At 36.9% G+C, this 20,831-nt stretch overlaps 1 protein-coding gene across 1 annotated transcript in view; it reads left to right on the top strand.

The window, feature by feature from the left end:
- Positions 1-20,831, top strand: part of LOC136848534 (uncharacterized) — a 292,734-nt gene that overhangs the window by 144,495 nt on the left and 127,408 nt on the right. Inside the window, exon 6 of the mRNA XM_067120804.1 lies at positions 4,942-5,099. Coding sequence (XP_066976905.1) covers positions 4,942-5,099 — 158 coding nt within the window. The remainder of the gene's footprint in view (positions 1-4,941; positions 5,100-20,831) is intronic.

The raw sequence follows: 20,831 nt of genomic DNA, 5'->3' as shown, positions 1-20,831 counted from the left end.
GCTCTTTAACTTCTTTGGCAACTGCTCCACTCACCTTTGGTTCCAACACCTTTTATGCTTCCGTTTCACCTTCCGAACCTCTGATTTATGTACACTTTGCCCCTACTTTTTTCTTCTATTCGCTTTATGTGACAAAACAACTCGAAATACTGTGATCCATCCGTTTCCCTTTTAACAGTTCTTTGTCCGATCACTACAGTTTTCAAGATGACAGTTGTTACTACTGTTTACTATGCCATGTAAGCAAAAACAGCTTTCACTTTTTTTTTCCCTTATTTGGGTTTAACATCAACACTTTGCTCCCATAGACACTCCTTTATCAAACCCGTTGGAAAATTCTGCATCCTTTACTTCACCTATCCTGTGTTTGTCTCTTCACTCATCCTTCTATTATCCATTATATATTTATTTAAAAATATTATATGAGTCTATTTTTTCACAATCTATAGGCCTACTTTTCATTTCTCTTTCTTCCTGGTCTTACCTGCCGTTGTAAACTTGCTGAGCTCCGGGTTTCTCCTACAAACATTTTCTTGTTTTTCCCAATTGTCACGCCAGCTTCTCTATGCACTCACCAAAAAACAAATGCACATCTGTTCTCTCCTTTAAAACCCACATCGCCTTTATAACTCACATCACATCATCATTGAAAATATCAAATAGCCTGCAGATGCAACACGTACCCTTTGCACCAAGCCACTTACTTTGCCATCCGCTTATTCAAACATACAGTTTATCGTAAAAACTTCTGTTTGTTCTCAGTAAATTACCCTCTAAATGAAACATTCCAACATCCTGTATCTCTGTCCGGAGTGTTATATGCTCTTTATAGGTTCACGTATGCGACATAAAGTTTTCTCAAAACAAACTCCTGATTCGCTCTTCTTTCTTGTCCAAGACTAAACTGCCCTTCCCTTTTGCTTCGTGTCTTAGTCACCCAGAATCACGCCATACAATTTCCAAGCAAGTCAGGTAATGAGGATTATGCCCTTATAATCCTTACAGTGTTATTTATTACCTTTCCTATAACAAACGAGTTATCATTCTTACTCACTTTACTTTGTAAACTTCTCCTCTTCTAGACCTACCTGGCACCTGATTGATGTGGTCAGCCAATCAGTCCACTACTACTCTAAATAACACAAATATTCTTCCGCCCGCTAAAGATTATATATATGTATCTTAATTTAATCTCTTGTAAACTCCATAAATGCATAAATGATCTCATTTCATTTATAACACTCCCTCTTCGTTGTTTTCTATCATCATGCGGTGTCTTTTTCAATTGAACAGATAATAGCTGACAAAGGGAAAGTGGATGAAGAGGGACACAGAGTTGGAGGGACTTAAGGAGTGAGAGTGTATGAGCAGTATACAAAGCTCATGGATGAGTTCACTAGCTGGCATGGGGTTCATGCATTTACAGGCGCTAAGAAAGGACTACAGACAGTTAGTGGTGGAATAAGGAAATTAAAATTTAAAAAAGGAAGAACTGAGAGTGATGCACAATAGCGGTATAGAAGAAGATAGATAAATCTTTCAACGACAAAGTGAGTGGAAACATGAGGGAAGTTTTGAAAATTTCAAGAGTAAATTAAATGTAATACTTTAAGGAGGAATGAACGTCGTACTGAATCAAAGTCAGCGCAGAAAGAAAGGTGAATGAGCAAATGGATCTTAGAACAAAAGACTCGGAGAGATGCTCTCTGAAAATAATGTTGTCCTGTGATGATGATGTAGGGATTTTGAAGAACTGTTGAATGTAGATAAACCATAGACTTATCTGAGTGATGCAAGGGTATAATGGTTACCGTTAATTTGAAAACCCCAGTGGAAGCGACTCTCGATGTTAGAAGGGTAGGAAATAAGAGGCTAAAGAATACAAAGATTCAAGGAGTCAAATGAATGTTATGGTATGATATATATATATATATATATATATATATATATATATATATATATATATATATATATATATATATATATATATATATATATATATACATTGTTGTGAAAAGGGGGAAATAAAAAGTCGATATATCAAACAATCAACTTTATAACTCCTTCCTATAGCTCATTCCACACTGAGCCCCTTGTCCTGTCCTTTAGGTGTTTTCACATCATTCACAATGCTGTGAAATTGTGAATGCTGCTGTATTTATTGCTCTGCATCCTACTGAAATGAAAAGTGAATTACAATTGACTTCAGGAATAAAGACTCGTCCTTTGCCTTATAAGCATTTCAAGGTCTGGAACTTCCCTAGGCGTTGTATCCGTGGTAGCAGTTGTAAATCAGTTAGCTGGCATAACGTTTGTGAAAGCAACAAGCCTCACGAAGGAAGAGATTCAGTTGTCATATATTTGGCATTTTCTCGCACGGGGAGGTCCGCACCCCAGGCGAATACCATTTTCATTATAGGCCTAAATTTCATTAACAAAATTAGCTTATATTGTTAGGAACTATTTTTGGTATTGACAGTTGCTCACTCTCTTATGAAAAGAGAAAGCCGCCTTAAAATATTCTTTGATAACTTTTGAGTATTGTTTTCCTTTTAGTTCATCATACAGCTCTTTCACTAGTTACCAACGGCAGTTGAGTTGAGAAACGCTACAGTTAGCTGTAATCTTCCGAACGAGACTTGATATTTCAAAATTATTCGTTTTCTAAATTGATTTACGTATATTCTTCCTATGAATTTAATGTGCATTGTGCACACCTTTTATCTATAATCATATTTGATACTTGAAATGCCTAATTTAATACCATACTCTTAAAACGAAATACAGGAAATATGTGTGGCATGAAACGATCCCAATCAGTCAATAGTGAATGAGAAACGCTTGATGGTAGATTGTTGTCTTATTAGCCCGTCAATTATAAACTGACTCACCTGACATTAGACACGCTACTGGGAGGCCTTCTGTGTACGTATTTAAAGTTAATGTTGGGTTCGTTTCTGCACGGGATTCATTACAAACGCTGTCCAATTCACGCGCAACAGCACCATTCACTCAAGGTCAGCTGCCTAGGGGTGATTGCAATAACAATTACCTTGTTTGTTCACTGGATCCATCTGTATTAATATACACATTATATATATATATATATATATATATATATATATATATATATATATATATATATATATATATTCCTGTTGAAAACTATAAAAAAACGGTTGCAATGGAGAAGGAAAATGCTGAGATAAACGAAACAACGGGAACATTAGAGCATTAAATGCAGGTTAGCGTCTCTACCCTTTGCCATTGTTCATGGGCATTTTTCTTTATATATATATATATATATATATATATATATATATATATATATATATATATATATATATATATATATATTGTTACGTTCTGAGGCTGGCTGGAAGAGTTAAATTGGATTTTGGATGTAACTAGCCTTAGGGCCAACACCTAGCGCTCAGAATGTAAGCAATGACTTTCCTTGATATTACGTCTATTCAACAGGGAAAATGGAAGGTTGCCTTTCAAACCAGTCAAGTAATATGAAATGGCCGACTGAACAGCAAACAAGGCACATGCAGTGTGCAATAAAAATAAAACTATGCGCAGCAAATAAACAAATCTGGGAAGGGCTACAGCCCTGAAAAAGCTTGACACACAAATGAAAACCACTGCTGTTGAGACTGGCTGATAAATACTAGATTTTAGCGCAACGTGAATGCAGAGGGGGGACCAAGTCACGTACCCCTGGACCACTGGCAGTCAGAAGACTTGCATGTAGCAAGATGGCAGTTAAACATCTAAGGCTATTTGGTTCACAAGGGCAGGGGCAGAAAACTCAAAGAGCCAGATAACAGGATTCTGGAAAAGAATTCCAGGTTAGCATTCAGATATATTGACTTCCTCTCACATGAAATTACTTATTCACGATAGAGGAAATTATTAATTAGATTTAATTAGCACATGGTAACACTATGGTGGGAATGCTCTAATTATTATCACAAAACAAACTTAGTTTAAGCTTGGAACAAGTCATGAGGGCAAATGTGCATGCTAGGGTGTGGGAAACAAAGGGGCTTTGTTTTGGGAGAAAGAAAAGTTGGAAATATCGAAAGCAGAGAGAAATTCATGAGAAGGGAAAGAGCATTGGCGTTACTGGCAACTTCAAGACATACTGTACCTTATTGCATCTGTGCATGGAGCTCGCTTGCAAAAGATGAATTCTGGCCACGGAAGTCCCGACATATGGCCAGCGTAATAGGGAGAGACAGCACCAGGTTAGCACTGTTGCGGTTAGACATGGAGTGGCAGAGAGAGGTCGTCGATTTCTAGGGTTGTGCACAGGACATCGGTCGATCTGGAAGGAGCAATAACAACCAGCACAAAGGTCGAAGGGAAATAGGTCTTATAGTTAAGGCTACTAAGGGTCAACATAGCAGCCCAATTACGGTCCCGACTGGTCTTTTTGTCCTAACGGCTTTTGGTCCCCAAAATCATACGATGCTGGGGTTAAGATGCCTGCATTTGTCCCCCAAAATCATACGATGCTGGGGTTAAGATGCCTGCATTTGTCCCCCAAAATCATATGATATGGGTTAGGACGTCTACATTGTCCCCAACCTAGGGGGTCCCTCCTCCAGCCGCCATTAAATTTGATTTCCTAGCTAACAGGCTGAAGGAACGAATTTTCTATATATGTGAATATACTGTACATATATATTTATATATATATAATATATATATTTATATTTTATGTTTATTAATATATATATATATATATATATATATATATATATATATATATATATATATATATATATATATATATATATATATATATGTATGTATCATCTTGAGAGACAAGCATCTTATTTCGACAATGGTAATCTTGACATTCACCCTATCACTTAAACTGTCAAAGCAATTACCACAGCATGCACCAACAGTAATGACTTCTTTTTGCAGAGCGTGTTGGCAAGCTGGTAATGCGTCACGTTGGTCGACACGCCGTGGAGGCAGGCGAAAATTGGTCCCATTACAAATACCGTCCAATTCACACTCAGCTGCACTACTCACTCAGGGTCAGCTGCGCCAGTCCTTACTACGGCAACAAGTGCGCAAAGGTAAGTGTTAGTCCTTGCTACAGTGTGACAAGTACACCAAGGTAAGTCTGAGTCACTCGTTCCTATCCTCATGACGGCAACACTTCAGCAAATGTGAGTGATGGTCAGCTGCGCCAGTCCTTAGTACGGCCGTAGGTGCATGAAAGCTAGCGGCTGATTTAAGGCCAGATGACTGCCAAGTTCTGGGAAAAATGAAAGATAAATTGACAAGTAATTTAACTGTCTTATGATGACAACATTGTTAGTATTGTGAAACTGGACGTTTGATTGGTAAATACTGCATTATAATGGTGTCGGTATGAGCTCACCTAGTTGTTATGCTAGATTTAGAGGATTAGAGGATATATTCGTTCTCGTCAGTTAACGAGGTGATTCAATTTTGGAGATTCATCACGATGATACAACACATGAAATTTTACGAAGAAATGTTTTATACGCATTTCACTTCCACAATACGTCGGCCAGTCAGAAGCAGGATAGAAATTTAAGGAAAAGAAAAATATTCAGCGCTTTAACGCAACATTGCCCTTCCGTCCGTATGTATGTATGCATACAGAATAATTTATACAGAATAATTCAGTCTCTCGCTCTTGTGTTGCTGGATTTTCAGGTTTCCTTATGCGTACGGAATGAAGTTTTGCTGAGTTGAGGAAAGTATAAAACAAGCGGTATAATGTCCCTTTGAAATCTTAGACTTCGATGGGATTGGATGATGACTTGGCGGTTGGTAAAAAAAGAGAAGAATTTTATTATTCGGAAAAAGTGAAAAGAAAGAATTCTATTCAATTTCAAGATAAGCCACTGCCCGCGAAAGAATAATAACACAGGACGAAAACTTAATTGTAGTCAAAATGAAAACAGCAGATGAAACGTAACAACAGATATATAGATATTCTGGAAAAGCTGAGGTGAACTCGTAGCGCTTAAGAAAGTACTGATAGGCTTACAGCATGGACGAAGGTATTGTGATCGCCCATGACTCCTTTTTTTTTTTTTTTTTTTTTTTTTTTGCAATTACAGATTAATTACAGTCGAATTTGGTGAAGTGGTGGAATAATAGGCGGAGGAAGACATTTGGGTCCAGCTTTGTATATATATATATATATATATATATATATATATATATATATATATATATATATATATATATATATATATATATATATTAGATAGACATACGTTTTATGAATGCTTGTTGTTTTGAGATGCAGTAAAGGGAACATAAAAATAGCTGCACAAAGGTCCTTCCGTATTTGCAAGTATCTGTCCATTTCATCTGACATAGATACGTTTGACGTTTGCCTGATTTAGTCGAAAAAAACTGTATCCATTTATGTAATTTGATGGGAATCAATTTTTATTTCAAATACAAATAAAAACTAATATATATTAGTTTTTATCTGTATAATATAATATAAATATATATACATATATATAAATGTGTTTATGTATAAGTAAGTATGCATGTATTAAAATATGCAAGTTCGCAAGAATGTATACGTGCATGCCACTTTGTATACAAGAACACATATTCATTTTAAAATCAACTTTCAAGTTTATGGTTATACATGTAAAACGTAAAACCAAACAAAAGTTGGATAAAAAAAAAGATCTCGTAGCGAAAGGAACTGAACCGTAGATATAAAACCTGAGTCGTAGGACGATAATAATCTCCATATGCAAAAGAGACCTTAGAGGCTGGCAATGTCACCGGGGGTTACCTTTCCCAAGGTCAGCGCCTGTTGGCGTAGTTCCACCTGGTGGCGGATCGAGTTACTAATTAGGAAAGAGCACGGTGTCGAAAGGTTGCGCCGCGGTTCCTATAATTACCCTCTTCCACACATCTACTCTTACTATCGGCCATGCGAAAGAGAATCATGAATTTCCCATCACTAATGTACGTCTAAAAGAGCGCCGAGATAATTGGTGCTGCTCTGCCGATAGCGATGAGTCTCGGAGGATGCACCTAGAATGATCTCCCAAGGATGTCAGTGATTGGAGGGTGATGGTGATGCCTTTGTTATTGCAACTCCTAATAAGACCTTACAACAATGAATCATTGCGATGGTGAAAGGAAAAAAAACATTATCGATTTATTATAAGATAAATTACAATGATGTCTAAAGGATTTTCCTTGAAGGATAACCTTCCGTGAAGTGAAATAGTGAAATATTTATGCTTGGATAAGCCGTTTTCTTCCTAAGATGGTAGAGTTTTTACTCTTTTTCTTGCCTCAGTTATCCGTAACCTGGATAGATTTTGAAACTCTTTCAGTTAACGAGATTCAGCTACAAATATTGTTACATTCATGACTTGCAGTTAAATCAGTTGAAACTTGCTACATAAATCTGTAAAAAAAAAAAAGAAAAAAACTGCTGCGTACATGAGTAAAAACGCGCTAAATAAGTCAGTGAGAACCTATAACATAATCAGTAAAATCCAGCTACATAACTTGGCGAAATCTAAGGCTACTCTCAGGTTCTGAGTGATGGTTGCAAAATCTCTCTCCATATAGAGAGAAGAATGGCAGAATATATTTAATCAAGTCGGAAAGAAATCTGAGAACCAAAATAGAAACCAGGTGGCCACCTTAACTTCTCACGGCGGTAAGGGATACGGGTAGGAATTGTTTATCGGATCCCTGCGTATTGAGTAATCCCTTGGGTGCGAAATGAAGGTCGTTGTAATGACTGATTATCGGAAACTCTCCCGACAGGTCTAAGCGGGTTTCTGAAATATCAGCGCGATGGTCTTGTCCATGAAAATTGCATAATGAAACATGCCGTGAAAAAAGAAATTGGAAAATAAGATATACCTTAATCATTTTTGACAAGGCCACACTGAAACACGAGTTCAGGCGAAGATAACAAACCCCTGGTTATAAATATACAAGCGCGGGCGCGCGAGCATATATAGCTGTCGTCTTGGGAGTAAATAAATTTAGCAGTGTTGTAGGTGTTTTGTTTATCGTTCTTTGAAGAATGGAAAATGTACTGGAGATATATGACGTGTTAGCTAGGAAATTGTGAAAGCCACATTCTCGGTTGAAGAAAGCGAAGAAATGAATTGGCTTGAAAAGTATGTGCATAGACCCCACACAAACACCTTATATATGTATATGTGTATGTATATATGTATAATATATATATATATATATATATATATATATATATATATATATATATATATATATATATATATATATATATATATATATATATATATATATATAATTTCTGTATGTAATATTGAAGGATGGCGATAATCAGCTCCGCAATTCTGTAAACTTAACAATAAGCCACCAAGCCTACAAAAAGTTAGGAGGCGCTTGGTTGCAAAGAAGAGACTGCATTGTAAGTTATTGACGCTGGACGATAACTGCTTATGTTAACTGAATCTTTACACACGAACACATTAGGTGCAATAACTGAGAAACTGTACTGTATTCGTCAACCTGTATATGACAAGGACATAATAATCAATAACGGTCTCTCATGACCGTTAAAGAAAAAAAACCCGATAACGACGATATTTCTACCTTTAAAAAGTCCGGTAGGAGGATGAGTGGAGCCTAGTGAAAACCATAAGGAATAGAGAAGGAAGGAGAATAAACGACCAATTGTATGGAAATGAACTAGACGATATACTTCAGCATGCTATCGGTATGCTTATTTAATTAATCTTGTAGGATTATACAGACACTTATTGCGGGAGACCCAGGTTAGACGCTTTGCTCAAGGGATCTACTGTAGCATCATCAGCCATGAGAATCTTTTCCATTTTTGGTAATTCCAGAGGCAGCGTTGGCTATAATTCAGAACGGAACCTGTGAATCTAAAAAAAAAAAAATAATAATAATAATAATAATAATAATAATAATAATAATAATAATAATAATAATAATAATAAAAAAGCGCTGTATTACTCTTTGCCACTTTTCAGATAGCTTAAAACCATAAGAAAACTCACTATGTGGTAAATGACGTAGTGCAAATATGAGTATAAATTTACTGATATCAAAGAGACTAAATTGTAATCACCCCCTCTTGCCGAAACAGATTGTTTAATTTTGAGATGTGAAGTTTTGTCCCTCAGTGTGTGGCTCTGTTATTCCTATTTATTTTTATTATTGTTTTTATTACTTATACTATTGTTGCTATTGTTATGCTTCAGAAACCATGTGTACCAGCTACAAAAATGAAAGTAACTCCCTTGACTAAATCTACCAGGTAAATCTTGGATTTTACTTCTGTATTCCTTTGACATACCATTGTATCATCGCCTATTTAGGCTGCTCTCAAGAGCATATAATCCATGTTAGCATGAAGCCACTAATTAAGGTAAACTTGTATAACTTCTCAACTGACCTCTGTTACTTAATGAAGAGCTAGTAAAGTGTAATAAGAGGATTATAAAAAAACAGGTCGATAATATTTTCGATGGGGTGTTTTTGTGAACAAAAATATTTCGTCAATAAGATAAAAGTTAGAACTGCTGAGTTCATAGATTTAGGTCTTTGTGCCAAGTGCTTAAACTGAGTGCTTTTATCTGTCTGGTGGTGCAGTGGCGTATATATTCTTGTCACAATCTTTTTCAACATTTCCGTTGTGCTAAACAAAAGAAAAACGATGAAAACCTAATCGTCAGTACACTAAGGGATTTGCTTGGCATATTTCGCTCGAGTGGTGATTGTGTGTCAGCGTCATCATGGATTAACTCTTGTCTGTAGGGCTTTTATTGTAAAATTATGGCGTGACAGGTATCCAGAAATAATCCCCCTGTTCTCCATAACTCCTACGTGAACCGCAGTGTAGATACTGCATGTCCAATTGGGGCGAGCTGAGTCTGGGAGAAGTGGCCAAGTATAAACAGGCCGTAAGAGGAGAGTTCGTCGCTTCTTTCAGGGACGAGCAATTTTCTTTTGTTCGACCTTATCGCATTTCTCTTCTTCAGAGTTTTCGTATTTATTGGGGCATACAGTTTATTGGTGACCAGTTTCTGATACAGAATTATTTAATCAATCGCCTATTTAATGGTTGCCTTTCCTTTGGTAAGTGTTTGTGTGTGTGTGTGTGTATATATATATATATATATATATATATATATATATATATATATATATATATATATATATATATATATATGTAGTGTGTTTGTGCATGTGTAAGCGTTTTTGATTTATGCAAATTAAGCACTGTCTCGACGACTTGCGAGGCATCCCTCTTCCGTGGTTATTGCGCAGCAGTCATTTTCATATCTATAACCCTTAAAATCCGCCCCTGAAGCCCATCAGAGGATAACAGTGCGTGAACAGTAGTTGGGAAATTACTAAAAAAAAAAAAAAAACCTACTAGTAGTTTGGTCGGAAGGATGGATGGATAATAGCTGGAACCCTGCGATGCAAAGAAAGAGGCTTAGGCTTAAAGCAGTCTAGCAAGCCTGTAGTGTGTGTTGTTATGTATGCGCCAGTAACTTTCGTGAACTGCTGTTCGTGTGCGCTTATCTTCGCCAGCGAAGTCAAACGGAGGTTACGTATTTCGTTTGTTTATTTGAAAGTTGGGAGAAGGTAATTGTATCTACCTGCGTCTGACTATTTGCTGGAGCGCCCATTTGTCCAAAATGCATCTTTGTAAGTTATTGATTGCTTTCGATGAAGCTTTGCGGTCGATGGGCTTGGGAAAGTTTAGCACTAAGAGAGAGATCTTGGTCAGTAACCTTAATTATATCATTTTCATTTTCGTGAGCGTTACGACATAGGTTATCACCGTTGAAAGCAGTGGGTTGATTATAGAGCAAATTTTTTGCGTTGTAGAGGTGTTCGTATTCCACGGTGATTTCTTATCAACAGTCAGTTCAATGGTAATTATTTTTACATTTTAAAGAGTTTATTAGTTTTGAGTGCCGGCGGACTTTTAAATTCGACTGTGCACACTAATTAGGAAACAATGACTGTAAAATGGGTTAAGGTGAATTTTTATTTATTTATTTTTATTTATTTATTTACCCAAAATTTTCTCGAATGTAGGAAGGAGAATATGATATCCAGAGGCGAGAAGTACGAAAGCAAAAAGGAAGAAACTGATGTAAGCGTAAAAATTGTTACGTCATTGACGTCTTAGTTTTGAGGACAGACGTGTTCGCACCTGGTCGGGAAAGTTATTAACACTGATTTTTCATTTACATTTTCGCAGCTACCGAACTGCGTTTGTTTATTATCCGTTTCGATTTAGCAAGTACAAAAGAACCCTGCTTAAAGAAATTCTGAGGAAACTGACTTTAGAGGAGAGAGGATTGAATTGAAAGGATTTAACACTTACGTCAACTTATTTCCAAATATATAGCCAGACCGTTCAGTTACACCCTCTGACTCTCGTAATCCGGAAAAAAAATGTTTTACAAGTGAAGGGCGAAAATAAGAGCATGATCAAGCTGAAGAATTTCGACAGCTGGGTAGAAAGAGCCAGAAAATTGGTTGATTGATTTGTTGATTTAGGATTATCCAAAGAAACAAGGCGCAAATGAGATTAAACCAATACATTGTGGCCCCAAGAGTGGAGCTGGTAAACCTTTTTAGCCGTTAACAGAATTTGCATTAATCGGTTTCATTGCTTCACAGAATCTGGACTTGATACTTCACTGGTCCCTCAGGATTCTCCCCACAATTGCTGTCGGCAGCCGAAGGCATTCTGCAGTAAGATTACTTAAGCGGAGTCAGAATGGTTATGTCAGAACCTGGAGTTTTCAACTTACCGCTATACTTGTAGAGACAACACTGGATGTAACGCACAATGGTCTAGCTCCCCGAACACTTACCCTGAATTTCTTGCACATTATTATTGTGCAATATGCTGTTGATCAATACCATAGTGTCCTAATTTACAATTCTGTGGGTAATATTGCTTCTTGTTAATGTGAAAATTAATTTAATTTAATAGGTAAATCTCATAAACCATAAACAAGAAACGTAAATCACTGACATTGTGTCAAACGAACTTGATTGAATTGATAAGTTCCTTCTTAATTGTCTGATAAAATGTCTTTAATTGCACATTTAAAGCACTGTCTTCACTATTGACCGAATGCTTCTTTGTTTTGGCCATCAAAATATGTAGTTGCCGTGCCACCTGTGACAAACGTCTCATCTCATGTTAAGGTACTTTTACATTTGTAGAGTCAGGAGAAATAGTTAAGAACCGTACATATATTATTATAGTAAGGTGAGCAACAGCGGGATCAATATTACCCGTAATGAGGGATTCAGCAGCCACTAATAATTATACGAATGATAACAGTTCGAAGTTAAAGAGTGATGGCCATAGTAGCATTAAGAGCAGTTATTAATACAGAATGACAACGTGGCTGTTAAAAGAACAATGACAACAACACAAGTAAATGGAGTAATAGCAACACGATTGACAATTGAATAGAAAAATAATAGCCACAAAAACAAAGACAAAAATAACAGTAATAAGAAGCTGGTTACAGCACATATTTTTTTAACTGTTCTTGCAAAGTTCAGTTCCATTTTTGCTTTATCCCATCAAGCAAAAATTCTTTCTTATTCTGCTAGGTTAAAAAAAAAAATTTTGTGGGGGCTATAACCTGTGGCCGGCTGCACAAATATTATTTCCTTCCGAACGTCAACTTTTCTCTTTAATCCGGCCTTGGGACCGACTCGAGTGCATTCAATCTTTTGGCAAGGTCGAGCAAGAATTCTCGAGTTTCATAAAGTTGCTAGGTATCATGTACATAAATTTTGTATATTATTCAGTTACGTATAATTATTGTATGTTTACAAGATATTTTTATTGTATTTACGAACAATTTTCGGTAATTTTCATGTTTCCATGCATATGCCGGAGTATGTTAACTACTTAAACGTAAAGGATCATTGTTATTAATTATTACTTGCAGCTGTCATTGTTACGAAGTTAGGATTGTATTTTTGACGTCTTCATGATTGTAACTTACGAGTGCTGTCTTTTCGTCTTTTTCCTGTTTAGAAAAGACATTCCTTACATCACTAAGCAGCAACATATTGCGCACTAATTTTTTTGTAATATGATAATAGTGTCAGGTGTAGGAAATTCAGAGTAATTGTCAAGGTGGTTAGACCAATGTGTTACAAGTGCTTCTCCTACGAATTTCGACGCAGGATGAAATTATGTCCGAAATAAATATTCTGACTTCGCTAAATCCATAAGATTTAGACAACTAATTTATTTTTGGCGTTGATCAGTCAGTTAATTAAACCAAGGATTCTCAGCTTGAGATGCCAGAGCTACTTCATTTTCACTTCGTAAAAAAAAAAAAGTTTATCTAAGTATAACCAGACCACTGAGCTGGTTAACAGCTCTCCTAGGGCTGGCCAGAAGGATCAGATTTATTTTACGTGGCTAAGAACATTACGTGGCTAAGAACAAACTGGTTACCTAGCAACGGGACCTACAGCTTATTGTGTGATGAGCACTGGCGTTAGAGTGAATGATTATCCTACTCAATAATATTTAATAAAACTTAATTTAAACGTCTAAAACTGTCGTAGAATTTTCTAATGTATTATCTTTTAATTCATAACAGTTCCATAGTCAGATCCGTGATAATGGATATACTACGGGGTACGAAAGTTAGGATAAGATGCTCAACGAAATCAGCCAAAGATGTCGGGAACCTCCCGTAGACTGTATTTATGAACATCCTTTCTCCTCGAGAACTTTTTGGGCCCGTGCGATTACCTTTTGCCGTCCATAGCGACCAATTATTTGTGACCTTTGTGGATGCTGAAGAGGTCATCTGGGTTACTTTCGGTTACCCGACATCTCGTGAAACTTACTTAAGGAAGAAACGGTTGGGTTTGATATGCCCATTGACGTTGCTCCTTTAACTGTTCTTGTCAACTTTCGAAGTGTTCGATACTACTTAACATACTGGAAAATAGTCGTATGATACCTTAAATTAATGTAATATCTTCCAAGGTAAAAATATTTGACGAAAAATAGTCATAATCGGCCATCGAATAACATACGGAACGCTTTCAAGGGAATCAGGAACAGCGTTACCCACTGGAGATACTCTTTGTGACGGCTACGAAAGAGTAGCCCTAAGAAGCTTCAGCCACCTCAGCTTGATTTCAACCTTGATTACAAGGTAATGCGCAGTTTTTCTCGGTGCGAAAGACCTGTCACCAACGTACCATTAATTAGCTTTGGTGGGGAACTTGACCGAACACCTGACGCAGAATTATCCAGTGACTCGAAATTTGATCAGGTCCTTATAGCAAAGGTCGTCTCAATTTTTAAACAAATACCTATAAATTAATGAATTGATTCATTACGGTTATATCCCACCTTCGATGTGTAGACATGAAGGTAACAGCGGAGAGAGAGAGAGAGAGAGAGAGAGAGAGAGAGAGAGAGAGAGAGAGAGAGAGAGAGAGAGAGAGAGAGAAATATGACCATTGAAGAATGGCTTACCAGCTAGTATGTGATAGATGTAGATTAAAAAACTTATTATCGTTAACTTATAATAAAAACTTACCGATGGTAAACAGTTGCCATGATACTCATGAACGAAGTCAAGAGAATAAAATAAAACTTTTGCGTGTGAGTTTTAAAGTAATTCTATGAATTAACCCAAATCGCTGGAATTTAAAATTTTGCAGTCGTCGTTAACCAAGGAAGGAGGAATTAATGCTGAAAAATAAGAAAAAATTACCACAAATTGGTGAGAGGGTTGTATTATGCAGTAATTTTATTAAATACGCAAGTACACATACATACACACGTATATATATACAATATGTATGTATGTATACACATTTATATATATGTACTTATATTTTGCCTATTTTCTCTGGGGCTTCTTATTGTCGTATTGAGTCCTTTATTGTTTTCTCTTACTTTAGTTTTTTAAATTGTTTTTAAAGGCATTTCTCACTTCTGTATTTTCCGTGTATAGTTTTCCCGCATTGCTTTTATAAACACACACATATATATATATATAGATTGATAGATAGATGGATAGATAGATCCTCTGGTACCAAGCCAAATTATTTTCCAGTAATTCGTGAATTGCTTTCACCCTCGTATTTATTATTCATGTTCACTTTACGGCCCTTTCCCTCCTTTGTACGAGGGAATCAGGCTGTGATCCCCTGGTCTTTGTGCCGCAATTCTTCATCTCACCTGAGAATTCACAGGCATTCACAGGTAAGACTCAATTAGGTCTGCGTCTGTTCGCATTCTCGTTTCCTCTTCTCTTTTTACTTTATTTCCCATTTACACTAATCAAAAGTTTTGGGTTTAATTATGGTAAGCATTTGTAGACATTCATGGCGTTAATATCTTATCATATGTACACAGTACACCGGCATATGTCTCGAGTGGTATCGTATGAATGTCAGGATATTTTTGAGAGTGAAGTCATTCGAGTATTTCTCTTCGTTTAGTCCTATCTAGCAGAGTCGTTTTCGACATCGTATCGCTTAATTAGAATCGTAATTTTCTTGTTTTATTTTTCATTAGTGTGGTATTGCTCTTCGCTCATTTAATTAACTGTTTTGTGATTGGTGAGTAATGAGAGCTTAATCACAGGACATATCCTTCTTGTAAGTCTTTTGCCTAAAGATAGATCATTGGCAGGGCGGTTGATAGTTTCATAATGGCGAAATATAATCTGAGAGAGAGAGAGAGAGAGAGAGAGAGAGAGAGAGAGAGAGAGAGAGAGAGAGAGAGAGAGAGAGAGAATGAAAAAATTGCAGTTAATTAAAAACTGATATTTCGAACTCGACATATATAAACATACGTACATAATTATATATATATATATATATATATATATATATATATATATATATATGTATGTATGTATATATATATATACATATATATATGTATGTATGTATGTATATGTATTATATACATATATATATATGTATGTATGTATACAAAAAGACACACGCACACGTTTAAATGTATATCCGGCATTCAGTAAGTTCATTGTAATGAGGCTATTAGCCGCATACCTTGCCCATAGATTTCCAAGGACATGTGTACCGACGGCGTATGCCATTTACCTGCATTCATCCATCCGGGTACTGACCAGACCCAATGCTGCTTAAATTGGCAGATCGTGCCACCAGCAGTATAGCGAACACGTTATTGTCGTAGACATATACACGCACACATGTTTGTATATTTTCCTGTGTAATTATATTTGTATATGTATTTATGTGTTTACATTTATAGCACACACATACACGCGCGCGCACACACGTACATACACACACATATATATACACATATCCTGTATCTATGTGTGTGAGAGAGAGAGAGAGAGAGAGAGAGAGAGAGAGAGAGAGAGGGGGGGGAGTGTGCATGTGCATTATATATACCCAATCATACACATATATATATGTGTGTGTGTATATATATATATATATATATATATATATATATATATATATATATATATATATATATATATATATATATATATATATATATATATATCTGTGTGTGTGTCTGTCTCACCGAAAAGAAGACCCCCAAACCCACAGCCATCACCACAGCATTTGAATGAAAGACGCGAACGGCTGGTAGCAGATAGGAAAAAGGCAAGTGTGCGCGCGCGTGTATGTGCGAGCACAGATTGGGTAGCACAGCGCCGAGGACCTAGGGGCGGGTTTTAGGAGGTTGCGGAAGCCGAGGGCGTGTTTGGTCTGCGAATAAGGCTTCTACCTTTTAGAAGGAATCAGTGTTTGAACCGGCGCGGCACTGGAAAGGTCTGTGCGTGTGTGCGAGCGAGTCTGCGATGAGTAGGCACCCAGTTTAGGAAAGCGTTGGACGCGCGGCCACTTCTCCATGCCGGGTTAGGCGCTCTCTTTCGGCGCTGACATTCGAGTGGATTTAGTGCTGGACGTTTTCATGTGATGGCTCTTCTACATGCCCATGATTTTCGGCTGGATTGAAAAGTTTGCTGTTAATTGGAAACTCTCTCTCTCTCTCTCTCTCTCTCTCTCTCTCTCTCTCTCTCTCTCTTCTAACACATAACACATCTTGTACTGCACCGTGGTAGTTCCGTATAGAGTTTCATTTACAATAAATACTTATGTTTCTCTCTCCTTTGCTTAATTTCTCTCTATCAGTAGCTTCATTTATAGACTTAATGATGTACCCACTCTGCGGCATGTAAGACCTGAAAAGAAGACACTAGAAGAATCAATAAAATCGGAATACAAGATATATATATATATATATATATATATATATATATATATATAACTTTTAGCGAAGAACCACTAAGAAACAAGAACAGAATTGTGTTATGTGTTGGAATCAGAAACAGAAGAAACTTATTTTTAGTAAAGAAAAAGAAAGAAAAATCGTGGTTGAACGTTGCATTCAGGCAAAAAGGAAATAAAAGAGTGGCTGATGGAAAAATGTTCCGAAAGGAATGATTCAGATCTTGGCAACAGAACCTGAGAATTATCTTAGCAGTGAACAGGCAGAAACACCTCAAGAGAAGGCCTACGAGATTCGTAATTAGGCCTCATTCACCTTGGAATTCAGAGAGAATGAGCCGTGTTCAGTCGACCTGAGGATGAGTACACTAACATAAATTTATTCATTTATTTCTCGTGTCGGCATACCGTATGTTTACTTTTCAGGGAGAATGAGGGAGACATTTATTTCCACGTGAAACATTGAGGAGAAACGTTAGAGTAACAGAAGGGATTGTGTTCTAAACCTTTTATTTTCTCCATGATTGTGTGTTACTGCATCAGTTTTGATTAGTAATTTTTTTTATAGTCGTCGAATGAAGCTCCAGGACTTAGTTATCGCCTTCGTCTAACTACTGTAGCTAAATAATCATGCAAATATGTCGTGCGATTAAAATAATGACATTTCCATGCCATGGAAAAAAAGAGAAGACTACGCTTAGATTGATTTATCACGCAATGATTCTTTTCTTACTGTATTTTTGCATGTTTAATAGTTGCCATCATATGTAAACCCCCTCGTTGTATTCGTTACATTTGCTTCAGAAGGATATTCTCTTAGATAGAAACCGCGACAGATAGCAGCAAACACGCCTCTAAGCAAATAAACAAACGACCATCACAACGCGCACCAAAACAAAGGAAGGTGTGGTAAGGTGAACTTAAGCTGACCAGATAAGATCTTGAGCTTCTACGACTCTCTTTTTATAGATATGTCCCTCTGCATCCATGCCCAAATACTACTTATCTTGCAGTCATTCTCTTCTGCCGGCATCCCACGTCAGCACCGATAATCTTAATTTCGTCTCCGCCCCTTCCTCATACCTGAAGAAAACCGCTGATGAGAAAGGCATCTTGAGAAAACGTGATTAACAGTTTGTTAATCCGACCTTAATCACTCTTGTCGTAGTGCTTGAAATGTTAAACACTGACGTGTGGATTAGAATGGTGGGAAAAACCTCTCGGGAAGGGAGATCTGTGCTTTTATCAAGGGCTTCAATGAATCTACAGTATTCGTTATTACTCGGTGGAAAATAAATACAAACATGTAGGCCAGATTGAAAGTGGTAAAGAAATATGAGAATGAAGCTTTATAATCATATGGTCCCCTAAGGCATCTGTGGATTTTTCTTAAACAATGGAAATAAACACAAAAAAGCAAATCATATCACTGAGGAGAAAAAAACATTTCGCCAACAAAATTTTGAATTGACCCCATGAAACTAAAATCCCCCGACTATTGCTTGTAAAAGAAACTTAAACAGGAATACGGTGTTGACATAGTAAGTAACATAGATATCCCGCAAAGTTAAGTCAGATTTAGGCTATTTAATGAAGGGGAAGAGAAGCCAACAGTTCGAAGGGTTCGGATAAAATCAGGCTGGGATGAAGCGAGGTGGAAGGAAGCGTAGGATGAGGGACTGGATTGTGCCAGACGCCCTCCACGAAGGTCGCTTGAGAATCGTTCAGAGGAGTTTGGCGTCCCAGGACGAGTAGCCTGAGTGAAGTGGGTTGGTTCTTAATCTGTATCGTGTAAAGGCGTGTCGTAGGCAGTGCTTGTTTGTATATAAGATATACATACATGTACATTTTATATTGTTATTATATATATATATATATATATATATATATATATATATATATATATATATATATATATATATATATATATATATGTGTGTGTGTGTGTGTGTGTGTGTGTGTGTGTGTGTGTGTGTGTGTGCATAGTGCGTGTGTTGTTTGTTTGTTTGTTTGTGTACAATGAAATAGATTATGACAGATACAGGGACTTCAGATTTTCAAAATCGTTTTATAGGATCAGCAGTCCAGTTCGGGAGGGACCCATATCCTTGATGGGAATAAAAGGAAGAGCATTTATTAGCTATCACCTTCTTCTCTCAAAGGAAAAGTGACCAACAAACAACCTGACCGACCTCTAAATGGGCTTTCGAGGCGGGCAGCAGCAAGACCACCTGCTGGTTATTTTGCTCAGGGAATGTTGCATTTGATTCAGAGGGTTTCAAGAACAAAGAAGGTTGTGCCCATGCATACTAATACAGCAAATACTTTCAAGATAAGTTTCAGCTTTTGGTATTATGATTACATTCCTAGAAGATGAAATTGTGAGTTCTCTGCCATGGTACACAGAAGGGATTGGGCATTAGCTGTAAAACAAACTTTTCTTTCTCAGTAAGTTTTAAAAAAATTACAAATAGAAACACAGTTTGATTTTTTTTTTTTTTTAATAAAGATACCACAGAAAGGGTGAGAGTGGATTTTCCACTAAAGTTTTAACAAATCTCAGAGAAGTAACCTATGTGTGAAACAGTTTTTAAGCCTTTTCTGTTTGTGACTCAGGTCTTTTTAAACTAACTTCAGATTTTAAACTTACCCGGTTACCAAATAAGCCCTATTTCTTTGTGTTGTACACAGGTTAACAGTCACGCCAAAATATTTTCAAACTTTCATAAATAGCATGTTGTAGTTTATTTGCGAGTGCAAAGAGGAAAGTACCAAAGATCTCTGCAGCAATAAATTGTTTCGTTGTGTTATCATCCCAGTTTAATTGAAATGCACAGATTGGCTTCCTGGTGTCCCGAAGATGGAATCGGTTTATCAAGGACCATAGACCAGAATTTCTTTGGCCCTGGAACCTACTGCCCAAGGGTTGGGGCCGGGTTGGGTATCTTCTGGGAACCGAGTGGTGGGTAGATTTTAGAATAGGGTATATCTCACCATCTGTTCATATTTATTATAGCAAGTGAAAGGAGGTCATGGATCAAGGTCATACGAAGTAAAAATGACCCGTTGATTTTACTTGCTAGTGAAAGAATGCGAAAGTCTTATCTGGGTCGCAGTGGTCACGATTGCTTTAAATTGGACGTCTGTATCATAGATTGAAGCCCAGTTGTCTAGTTCGAAAGTCTCTCTCTCTCTCTCTCTCTCTCTCTCTCTCTCTCTCTCTCTCTGTGTTTTTTCTTTTACAGCAGCGAAAGAAACTCTTTTACGTCGCTCATCCTTGTGTTAAGTGCTTGTACTGAGTCTGCTTCTTGTTTTGCTGATTCTTATCCAGTCGTAAGTACTCACGCTCTAATCCACTGACATTTCTTGCAATTGTATTGTAGGCGCTCATGGCACGTACGCTGAAGTGATTGTTTTTCGTTTACGGAAATCAAGATAATCTCTATTCGTAGAAAAGTCGCTGTTACGTATTGGTAAGATTTCCAGTACAG

This window comes from Macrobrachium rosenbergii, chromosome 19 (assembly GCF_040412425.1).
Source record: "Macrobrachium rosenbergii isolate ZJJX-2024 chromosome 19, ASM4041242v1, whole genome shotgun sequence".
Lineage (NCBI taxonomy): Eukaryota > Metazoa > Arthropoda > Malacostraca > Decapoda > Palaemonidae > Macrobrachium > Macrobrachium rosenbergii.
The sequence above is the reverse complement of the archived record's forward strand: the minus strand, read 5'-3'. Positions and strand labels throughout refer to the sequence as shown.